At 36.5% G+C, this 12,883-nt stretch overlaps 1 protein-coding gene across 1 annotated transcript in view; it reads right to left on the bottom strand.

Annotated features, from left to right (window-relative positions):
• Positions 1–12,883, bottom strand: part of LOC134751453 (ankyrin-1-like) — a 111,077-nt gene that overhangs the window by 63,896 nt on the left and 34,298 nt on the right. The window contains exons 16-17 of the mRNA XM_063686861.1: positions 12,247–12,340; positions 11,217–11,325 (exon numbers count right to left, since the gene is read on the bottom strand). Coding sequence (XP_063542931.1) covers positions 11,217–11,325; positions 12,247–12,340 — 203 coding nt within the window. The remainder of the gene's footprint in view (positions 1–11,216; positions 11,326–12,246; positions 12,341–12,883) is intronic.

Here is a 12,883-nt window from a genome sequence, read left to right as displayed (position 1 = left end):
ACCGAACCCACAACACTAATTAGCATACGCACTCGAAAAGTCGAAAGCACAACACTAGCGCGCGGGTCCCAAAACGCGCGCGCTTAAATTTTTAATTTCCGTTTTGACGACGACGACGTTCCGAAACCGTAACGACGTTCAATTTTATTTATTAATATGATTGGTTTGTAATTGTATTGCGTTGCGCGTGGTGATAAACGAAAGGTCGCGGCACGACTGCCCGCTGTATCATCGGAGCCGGCTCACGTGTATAGTATGCAAAAACTTTAAACAGAGCTCGGGAGAACATTAAACCGGCGTAATCGGTTAGTCATCCGGTAAAAAAAAACTGAAATCTGATGGAAACCGGTCTTGGAAGCTTATTTATGCATGAATTATAACCATAAAAAAACTATTTAGGTACAACATGTATATAAATATACTTTGAAAGGTTTTATACGCGAAGTGAGAAATGAGAAAATACCTTAAAGGCATTTTTTAAATAAAAAATTTAAATAAAAAATTGCCAATTTTAGGTGAACTGTAACGTAGCCCATCAAGAATAAAGTTTATTTACCCAGACAAATTCGACTTTTGATGAAAAAAAAACATGCCATATGCCATTACATACTAGATTCATAATCGAAGTAGGTAGGTACAGTCTTACTGTACCTACCCTACTCTAGTACGAACTAGGTATAAATTCTAAAGAAGTAATAGGTATAAATTCATAAGGAAGATGGAAATATAAAACGTAATATATGTTATATATGTATTTATTTCTGTCAGGCACGTACAGAGGAAGTAGGCACAGCTAACTTGTGCTATTTATTTTAATATGACCTTGTATATTATTCAATCTTTAACATGAATTAATCACTGTAATATAGTTCTTAATCCGTTCAATTAAGATCCAAACCCAAAGACCAAAACAAATATTAAATTGTTTGTTGTATTATAAAATACTAATGGGATAATTTACTTCGCTTTATCAATGACTCATTTCCAACTTTGTAAAGAAAAAAAAAATAGCTTGTTTGTGGTCATCGACTAATTCAATAGCGATGATGTCATTCATTTCATATTAATTATTGATACATAGCAAAACATCATACTAATGTAACATATAAACGTGCAAAACAGAAGATACCTATACACCAACAATATTACCTATATTTGAAAAAATTATCATTTTGACTAAAATCTTAAATGGCCTCTAACTGACACTAAAAAATTCCGATTTCATTGAAAAATAAATCAAGAAGTAACTATTATTTATTTAATACCAATTTCATAGGAGGCCAATAAAAACGATGTACAGTTAGCAATAGAAGTTAACTATGCAGAAATACCATACCGCGAAAAGTCTAAGTATTACTTTCTGTACAGTAGAGCCATGTACAATATATCTACAGATTATAACACTTCGTTCAAACTACTTGACAAACTTACAAATATTTTCATGACACAATTTTTCGTCTATTATACTTAATTATAACTACGCCTGGGTGCGTAGCCAACGTGCAATCGTTAACGCTCCGTAGCGAACGAAACGCAACTGTCACTGTCGCACTAGTGTGGAAGTGATAGAGAGAGATGACTACGATACGCTTCGTAGCATTAACGATTGGGACGTTGGCTACGCGCCCTGTTTACGAAAGAATCTCAACGGCCCAGGAATTTTCTAAATGGCCCTTGATCGAGGGCTCTAATTTCAACACCCTAAAATTAAAAAGAATTCTCATCTCTCATTTCTCACACGATTCTATACCTAATTTCAGAAGTGTAAAACTTATAATGGCTTAAACTTTTAAGTAGACTTAGGTCAATTTATGATTAAAGTGCTTAATAGTTTTGTTTAGCGCCATGAATGCCATGATGTATGGTGTGTGTAACCAGAGGCCAAATGATTGGCATGCCTGCACGCGACGCTTCACACTGCGTATTTATACGTGAGTCAAATATGCATTCGTGTGGTTATGCTGCTTTGGTGTTTGGTTAATCAATTGGGGTTTAAAAATTGTTTGATTTTGCGGCCTCAACAGGCACACACGCTGTATACAAATTGAGGCGTTATAGTAAGACTAAGAACAAATTAAATTACTTTCTTATGAAAATATTTTAATTTGTGTTTTTACAAGTTAAAACCACAAAACCTGAGTTTGATTCGGTTAGGAGGTCGAACCATACTGTTCTACCTAAGGGATGGCCAGGGGGCGCCACAAGCCCTCGGAAATTGTCATATACTTGGAAATTTCGACCCATGCCTACGAGCCCAGGTGGCCGAGCGGTTGAGGCATCTGTCGCGTAAACGGAGGACGCTGGTTCGATTCCAGCCCCGGGCACTGGAGGCCTTGGTCATTTTTTCCTTTGTATAGGTATGACATTTAATTCGTTTAATTCGGTTATAGAAAGAGCCTGTATAACACCGTACGCTGCTCGAGTGTCGTGTTATTGGGTGAGCCAATATTAGTGATATTTCATTTTTATTGACTCTACTTGTACCTTTTTCGAGTGTTTGGAGCATAATATCTTTCAAGTCATAATTCCCGTGACACTAACTAACTACTCAAATTATGTACCTGTGTACAATATTTTGTTACACAAAAGCTTATTAAAGCTCGTTTTTTTACTCCTTTAGGTATAGGTTAACTGGAAGAGATACCTCTTAGGGATAAGTTCGCCTTTGTACTACACATGTTTGTTCTATCTGAAGTAGCCAATATTTCTTTTGTTTTTCGTACAATAAAGTGTTTGCGTAATTTAATTAAGGATTAATAATAAAAAACCTAAAGAATAAAATAGTGTTTCCAGCTTTCATTTTATCCGAATCTATATGTTGTATTTGAATTACTAATATGCGCATTTAGTTCTCGAAACAACTTCTTCTGTTGACTGTATATGTGACGTTTTCAACCAAAAGGGTACCACATTGTCGCTTGTCGATAAGGTTGATTTCTAATTGAAGCTACATGGAAATAGCACCATACTGACAATAAGTACCCTTTTGGTTGAAAATGGCACATATTATAATCTCTTTGGCGGCGTAAGTAGCAAAACTGGTCTACAATAACATTACCCACTACGTATTGTTTTCGCCGTAACATTATGACCATCCACACAATGGTCTCTAAACCAGTGTGGCAAAAGTGACGTCAACGCATATAATGTACCACACAAGATCAAGGTCGCCACGTATTTTCAACTCGAACCTAAAAAAAACACGTAAAAAACAATGGAATCGCGCCAGCGCTTAAGTCAGCGCGAGTTTGGGCTGTGACGTCACACTTTTGCACCTTAATCCAATGTAATATTTTGAAAAATGTATACATGTATTTGACGCGTTAAACACACGAGTATGTAGAGGGAAAAAGTATGTAGAGGATAAAACGAGTATGTAAAGGCTCAAATAAAAAAACGTATTTAAATCCACGTTAATAGGGTTCAGTTTAAAACAACTTTTCTTTTTACTTACGTTTTTATAGAAGGCGTAAAACGTCTGAAGGATACAAGAATAATAAAATACGAAAATTAGATCCACAATCGAATATGAAATTTAAAACATGTAGATACGGTTTAGTTTTGAACTTTTTATTCGACTTGCAATTTTTTGAAAATGAACTATATAACTGGTATGGTAATATTGGTCTATCGTGTGCGTGAAATTGCTTTTACTGTTACAAAGGAACGTTTATTTAGCATACAGTTATGTGTTAATACAAATTTTAACAATGATGTCATACTTGTCACTATAGGCCATTTTTATTTGTTGAAATGAAACAGCTCTGCATTCATGCGCCAGGCAAAAAAAGCAAGTAAATTATAAAATTTTGCTCAGTTTTTGATTTCGTCTCTACCTGTAGGTAGAGGGTTTCGTAACACACACATATGTTTAGTAGGTATTAAACATTTAAGGTGTTACGTCTCGCCCGCATAGTAAAATAACCACAACGTGTTTATAACCAATGTTACCAACATAATAAAGTCTATTTTACCTTAACTACATGTAAATCAATGCATGCAGATTGCAAGCAAGTTCATAAATAGCCGCCATGGGCCGTCCATATAAACTATTAGTGTCTGTCTGTCTAGCAATCATTCCCATTAACTTTCGCTATATATAGGTTAGTCAGGATTTTAATAGCTCGTTAGTTCCCCTTTTTAGAGTTCCATAAACAAAATGGCAAAAAGAAAGTAGTCTCGTTTCTTAATATAAATATAATGTCAACATAGAAAATATGCGTCAGATTTAATTCGTGAAACGAACTATCTATACCTTTATGATTTGTGTACGTAGGTAAGTAGGTAATCAATAACGACCGTTATACATTTGTAGCGGCTTCGAATACATTTTCGGGAATCGGTTAAAAAACAACTTTAATGACACTACTTTCTTAGTAGTTAGTAGTATATTACCTATTACCTAGCCATACATACTGTTACCTAATGTAAAATATTGTAATATTTTAGTTTAATTACAGAACCCGTCATGGACTCGAGCTACCTCCTGGCTTTATCTAAAATTATAGGGGCGGCGTCAAGGTGATTTAAGTGACAGGGCTAAAAATATAGCCAATTTTACGGGTGAAGGATTGTATAAAATTTCAAGGAGTATATAGAGACAGTTTTTATAACATGAGCTATTTTCATCACTTGGGTACCTAGGCCGTTGGCTATAGAAAAATATCGGTGTACGCGTCTACTCAGTTTACTAATAAATTAAATTAGCCCTGATACGCAAATAACAAGTAGGTAGGTAAATAAAATTTTCACCTCAGCAGCTCGAACAAGCCTACTTTCGTCACTCCCTAGAGTGAGGAAAGTGCGACTTTCCTCACTCCAGGGAGTGAAACAATGTAGCTTTTTAATTTAGTGAAGGCCATGAACTTCATACTACGGTACGGTACGGTACGTTACGGTCCGTTACGGTCCGGTCCGGTCCGGTCCGGTCCGGTCCGGTCTCGTTTCGTATCGTATCTTATCGTATCGTACATATTATAATACTTTTTTTTTCTGTTTATTCTGTGTAATTCGAAATACACCTTTAATATGTTCTCACTACTGAGGTGAAAAATTATGTGTGCAACGCGAGAGCAAAGTTATTTTACATCTCGTGTTTTTGAGTCCCTCGCTACGCTCTAGATTCTACCTTAGAATCACTCACTTCGCTCGTGATTCAATTATAGAATCATTCGCTTTCTCGGGACTCAAAATAAACACTCGCAAGAAAAACCAACTTTCCTCTCTTGTTGCACAAATAACTATAATAATAATTATTATTGTATAGTTAAATATACGATATTCTTATATTGCTTCCGCTTACACATATTACAAAATACTATCACAAAGAGCCATTACATAATTTTATCTCTCATTCATAAAACAAACCATTCATTTCACACAATCATCTAAATCAATCGGCACATCAAAGAAATTGTCATTAATGAACATTATGAATGGTCATTGAGCAATTAATCTACATAGTTATAGATACTCTCTCCTTCTAACACTAGTTATTTTATTTTGAATTGTAAACTAATATGCATAAGACTCAATTTTCATTTTAAAAGATTCAGGATTACTGACGTCTCCTGTAAGCAGTCTGCCACCTTCTCATGCTATTTTGAACTTTTAAATAATCTTCATAAGGTTAATTTTCAAAGCGAGCATTTTAAGAAGTGTTGACGACGTTGTACACCCTTTTAGGGCGTTCAATTTTGAATCTTAACTATGGCTGCATACGGTACAATTTGCATGGTAGGTAGAGTTTGACGTCGCTGGCCCAATGACTCGCGCCCCCGAGATTAGATAACGAGTGCAATTGGACGGCGATCGGCGATGCACGGGAGTACGGCAATAGAAATAGACGTAGAGTGTCCAGGATATTGTTTTTTACAACACAAATATGCCTAAATATAAAGGAGCTTAATCCATTTATTAACAATTTGTGTTTAAGTAGACATTAATTTACATACATAACTAAAGAATTGTTAGGTAAGATATAAACTATAGAAAACGCCATATTACTATTTTCTTCAGACAATTTAAAACTGCATCTTCTGACTATCATATTTTTCTAAGTAAATAACCGCTAGTATAGTCTTAGAGCTAATTTGTAAAGGACTAATACTAAATTTGTATGGTCACCCTACTAAAAAAAGTCAACAAGCCGTCGCATCAGCATCACAATGATGAATCACCGACTTGTACCGATAGCAAATAAAGCCGAATGCATAATGCATGCTCATTGTCCGGGCTAATATCTATCGATTTGCTTACAATGATGCGCCGAGTGCAATGGAGGCGTGTTTGATTGTCGAGACGTTTTACTGCTTTTGGTTTACTACTTACATATTATATAAAGGACTAGTATACGGTGGGATTAAATAATCCGACCCCTTTAAGGCCAGAGCCTTCAGGGCGAGGTACTATTCCTACATTAAGCATAAGAGCCCAGCGCGGCTATCCGTCCGTCAAAAAAAAAAGGCCAGAGCACACCGGCTGCGTGCGCGTATATAGAGGTGCACGTGCGCATGCGCTAAAATGTTGGAGCCGTGCACGCACATGTCACGCAAGCGGTGTGCCGTCTCTCATAAATATCTGTATATTACATCTACGCACACGAACTTGTAGTTTTAGTGCATGGGTGTTCATTATCATTTTTTCTCTCTAAAATAACCAGGTACATATTTATTTAGGCGATGAATCTATGAGATGAGGTTTTTGATGTATTTCTCAACCCTAACGGTACAGTTTTTCGTTTCCATGTATAAATGTGATGGGTGACTGAAGAAAAACGGAGATTGTCGAGCGAGACCCATAGTATAGTTTGAATCTTCTCAAATGATTTTTACGCCAAAGACCCTAATCAGTTAAACAAAAGCCATTGTTTCATTGTGTTTGAGCGGGTGGCCATTGTGTCAGAGCGCGTGGCCATTGTGTCTCAGCGCGTCTATATACCAGTACTACGCCAAATAAATAGAGTCCACCGTCTAAGCTAACTTTGCACCGATTTGAATATATTAAAGTGAGAGTGTCATTATTCATAGGACGTCATATTTACATAGAACATGAATAATGAGTATAATGACATTGCTAACACACTTTGTCATTGCAAATGCCATGCAAAGTTAGCTTAGTCCAATTTTACAACACAATAAGATCAATAAGCCAAATATTTAGATCAGTACCTACGGTTTCACTCACTATAACGCACCATTATTCGCGGACACTCGTGTCTGAGGAAGGATTCCCGAAGAATCCAAAACATGTCGCCAAAAGCGACTAAAAATAATAGTGAGTGAAACCGTACTGATCTAAATATTTGGAAATATGTCTCACAAACAATAGTTTAATTTCGAAGATCAATAACTTTCTGACAACGTTGCGAAACTGCAAGACGCGGTCCGACAGTCAAATTCAAGTGCCAACAGCCATTGAAATTACAATAAAACCGAAAACTACAGTTACTCCACAGTTTCACTGAATATAAATCATCTTCGTCAAAGCTCCCGCGGTTTATTGAGCTGACCTGAATAAATATCTCGGGAATCATAAATGCTCTCAAACAAAAACGAAGTAAATAAGTATAGTTACAATTATATAAAACGATATACATTTTTAAACCTTTCTACATTGAGACAAAGATGAAAATCGTTTATATATTTGTGGCCTCGACTCTCGACTGCACGTCGCTGGCACAATATTACAGGGTTCTATGCTTCTATGTTTCACTTTTATCGAACTGAAATTTGAATTTTATCATAGTGACATTGTCGAATTTCAACTATCTTGAAAATATAACATAGAACCCTGGTAATATTGGGGCAGCGACGTGTCGACGTGTATCAAAATTACCTGTGCTAAGAATATCGTAAACAAATTTGACCTTTATCCCGTTCTGACATATTTCAATTTCACCTAATATTCAGTATAGATGTAAGCGAATTTTATATGCGTCGAGATATATGAGGGCCTTAATATAAGTCCACATCCACACTAAACATTAATATTATCGTTATTAAAATTTTGTTTCTCAAAATGGCATATGGGCCCCTATGGGATATTTTCATAAATGGAATCTTCTATTAATTCCTGTGAAATTCTCCTAAAGCTTCCAAGAACTTATTCTAAACTTTTTATAAGCTTTTTGCTGGCACATCTGTAACGCGGACGAAAGAAATTAATGTAGAATATATGCTGTGTGGTTTGGAAGGTCGCGGCGCACTTCTGAATGAAACTATTTAGGCCAGGAACGGGATAAATGGCATACATGAAGAGAGGCCTATGCTCAGCAGTGGGCGACAGGAGGCTAAAATGGTGATCATGATATCAAATTCAAATTATAATCAACTCAATACATATTATATTATGTTATGTTCAATACCATTATGGACTTCTATCGGTCCCCTAATTATTATTGTAAGTAAAGCATGCTAGATCCTGACTTAATATCATAAGATTCATAAGTCGGAACCTTGTATGAAAGAGCGAATTCCTCGTAATACAAGTTATATTAACTTAAACGGAGGATTCGACACACCTGTAACCCACGGCATGTTATACAAATAAATAATTTTGAATTTTTTTGATGAATGTGGACGCAGCTTTACAAGATGGCGGGAAGTTTACGCGCTCTTGCATTGGCGACAGGCCAGGGGACAATATTATTAGATCATTGAAGGAGCGGATATCATTAAATTTAGTTGTGGTGCAGTGGTTACACGCGGATCAATCATGCTGCCACAGCTTATTTATTACAAATAAGTATAAGTACCAAACCGGGACAGGCGCAATTTGTTTTGACGGTTTAAAACTGCGAGGACAAGTGGACGTAATTTTGCAAAGTTTGAAAATCTAACCATAGTGTTAAAACTCTTTTGTGCTGCAGGGGACCATCGAGTGCGCCGAATTCTGGCCGAAGGGTGTCGTGTTTCGGAGATTCCTGGGCAAACTGACGAATCCGACATAAGAGCAGACGATTCAACGGAGCCACGCCGTTCTCTCGCTAAAATAGTGTTTAGTTTTTAAGTTTATGAGATTTATATGTATGTTAGTCTATAAGGTATATGTAATATATGGGCCTTGTTGCCTGAATTAAATTTTAAAATGAATAAATAAAAATTAAACATGAAGTATAAATTTTAATGGCGATTTAGTGTGGGTTTGGTTCCCGTTTGGAGAACTACGTCCAAGTGTAAGTCGCACTATTGAGTAGCAAATAACATAACAAATAAATTTAAGCATTTAAAGAACGTTATGCATGACAGGAGCTGTGGTCTAAGGAGCTTTGAGAGATCTTGGTTTCCAGTTAGATCTGACTTCTTTCATAAGCGAAACTGTTAGTTAACAAACTTGGCATTATTTTACATTTATGTTTTGGGTGGTTGTATACATGTATTTGCTGTAGTGACTCAGCTGCTTCCTAAAAGCGCTGTGAACGCAGTCCTCGTGTCGGGCTTCAATAATCCATTCACTGCCTTGGTTCTACAAAAAAGTTCCCTTCGTTGGAAATCCTATGGACATACGTCCTTTTTCATATGGAAAAAAATATTGTGTAGGTTAAACGAGAAACAATCTCGCCAATTGAATCATACTGCGCTGCGTATATCACAGATATATTATGTACAGGTTATTTAAATTAATCTAAAGTGGAGGTCGAGAGCTATAATAGCGATGATAGAGGTATTGAGTATTGAGACTATTGAGCTGTAATAGGGGGCTAGAGAGATAACAGTAGTAAAGTGGGAGAAAAATATGTGGCGTCGTAATGGCCTTCAAGTAAATTATTTGACAATCACACAAAGTGCATCGACGCACTCACTTTGTATGCAAGCAAACAATGTCGGTTGCCTGATTTATTCGGATTTGGCGAACGACCCTTTTGTCATGAAGGGCAGTTACGGGCCTAAAGCCTTTATGTAAAATTACATAATGACAGTATGTTGAACAGGTTAATACGGTCATCAAGCTTAATAGCTTGATTATTAGGGCACGTCAAAATCCCTGGCGCCAAAATACTAGGTCCACAGTCTAAATATTCATACATATTTTTCGATGTACGGTCACAGAACTCACAGACTTTATTTTTTTCAGATCTCTGATCTGTCTCTTTTTCTGATCATTGGTGGACTTTATGTATTTCGCAATATGATTTACGCATTATCAGTGGGCCTACCGCGAACCACGTTCGACGTGTTGCCTCTCTGTCGCACTTTTAAATTCGTACGTAAGTGTGACAGGGAGGTAACACGTCGAACGTGGGTCGCGGTAGGCCCTCAGATAACAGTGTTGACGGTGGTAGATGTATTTCTGCAATGCTATATCAATGGCAACCTGCCAGCGCAATGGAAAGTTCAAGGATTTCAACGGACGGTTTGTAAATTAAAATATGAATCGTGATAGACTAACACGTTTATATGATTTTAATAAATTGTTCTTTGTGCTGGAAATACGTATTAAAGCCCGTTATTCGATTTAACTGTTATAAGAACAATCATTTTAGCGAACACATTTAATGGCGTTAGTTCTCGAGGTACTTTTGTTCGTTCTAAAATGCGGATTTGATACGCATACGAACTTAAAAACTGATGCACCCAACTGATCGTGATCACAAATGATATTCACAATATTTATTGAATTTTACAGCATTATTTTTTAAATGATAAAGCAAAAATAAGATACAGAACATTATAACCTAAACTGACCTATTATCCATTAATCATCCTAGTTGTTTAACTTTTTAAATACTCCGGCGCAGGGTGAATTTGGATGTGAGGAGTTTGACACAATGGTTTAAATTAGGTTAAGTTACTTATGGTTTAGGTACAGTCAAGGGCATAAATATATCTACATTCCCCAAAGTTTCAAGAATATGTGTACACTTTTACACCTTAGACAATAAAGTCGTGTTCACATATTATTGGCCATTTGTCTGGATCGATATTTTTGCCTTCGACTTTACACTCTTTTTCACGAAATTACCCAGATGCTTTTCTTGAAACTGCATCACCTCCTTTTGGTGTAAAGTGTCAATGTCAAGAAATAAAACTATGAAAACGGATTATATCGCGTATATTGAATAATCCGTTTTCATAGTTTTATTTCATGAGTAACTATCGCGGTAACCGAAGACAATATTATGTCAATGTCAACTTAAGTTTACGATTTGGCCTCGTGGCCACTTATGTGTGTTGCGAATAAAGTAAAATTCTATTATATTCTATTCTAACACTTACCAGTATCTCCGACGGCTTGGCTAAGAGTATTCTCTGTGACTGGACGCAGGGCCTCCACAGCGCTGATGTAGCCCAGACGGTCGGCGATGGCGCACGCCGTCTGACCGTTCTGTGTCCAACAAGCAACAAAATAAGATAAAATTTCAAAATAAGATAAAATCACATATGTCGAAATAACCAAAAGTTTTACTTATAAAATAGGGCACACAATCAAAATAGTGAGGGAATACCCGCATACGTTTTCCGGGGCCTTTCTTTTCACCGTCTCTGCATAAATTGTTACAATATGAGATGACGTTTGACCACTCCAGAGAGATTAAAACGGATGATGACGCTAATCTCTACATAGCTGACTAGTAGCGACCCGCCCCGGCTTCGCACTGGTTACACAAAACTTTTACAAACTATACACTAAAACCTTCCTCAAGCATTACTCTATAAATCTATCTATTTATTTATCTATCTATTTTCTATTAGGTGAAAACCGCATCAAAATCCGTTGCGTAGTTTTAAAGATCTAAGCATACATAGGGACATACAGACAGCGGAAAGCGACTTTGTTTTATACTATGTAGTGATTAGTGATGTAGCCTAATAGCGGTTTTTAGTAGATTAAATAAAATTATTTACGTCTAATTTAAAACAGAGTCTCGGACCGGACAGACGATTGGTGTTAGTTGACTCACGCTGTCTGACCGTTTTGCACAGAACACGAATGGAATGACTGATATGGTCGTTTTGAACAATGATGGACGGCAATGATGACTGTTCAAATCGTCGTGAATCTTTAATTAGAACACACGTACTCGTAATTACCCATATTCAGAGATATGACGTAATGGAAATGCTACGCAAAACGTTATAGGTGTAGGTTAATGTTTAAGGATAAAATATTAACGAACACCCAAGAGCACAGAATGGAGTCTTAGTAATAGGGTCCCGAATTTACCTTTTGGGTACGGAACCCTAAAAAAGACTTAATTTTGGTGTGACTACTCGTGGAATTTATAACAATTTCATTAGAACTTACAGCAGAGAGTGCGTTCGGATCAGCGTTACTCTTGAGCAGCAGCTGAATGATGAGGGTGTGGCCTTGCTGCGACGCTTGGTGCAGGGGCGTGAACCTGGACACGATGAAATAATAATATAATAAGATTAATAAGGAAGAACATACATCGGTTACACCACATGAAAATGAAAATGAAAGTTTATTAATAACAATCGTTACAGGTCTGTTTAGTGTACATGTGGTATACATATTAAACCTACAATCTACATACACGTGGTAAGTAATGGTTTTTTAGGCATACAGTCTTAATGACAATTATATTTATAATTCATTATATATATGTTTATCTGTTACATTCATTTAACTATATTATTATTTATATTATATTATAATTTATAATTGTGGGCACATCGTCAGGCAAACGGTAATTTGGTGTCCATTATCAAATTTATAAAATTTAAGCCTTACTGCGTGAAGGATGCGATTAAAAATCGCCCTTATTGACAGTGTCCTTTTGATTGTAAATGTCACAAACATAAACAACGACAGTGGTAAGTAAAGATGGATGAAAAGATGTATGTCGTACAGTCGGCGCCCTAACGTAAGTATGCATTTTTTATACAGTTCGTATGACGTTGGGGATGCTGCAAGTTGGGGC

The sequence above is a fragment of the Cydia strobilella genome, chromosome 22 (genome assembly GCF_947568885.1).
Source record: "Cydia strobilella chromosome 22, ilCydStro3.1, whole genome shotgun sequence".
Taxonomy (NCBI): domain Eukaryota; kingdom Metazoa; phylum Arthropoda; class Insecta; order Lepidoptera; family Tortricidae; genus Cydia; species Cydia strobilella.
Note: the sequence above shows the minus strand (reverse complement) of the source record. Positions and strands in the feature narration are given on the sequence as shown.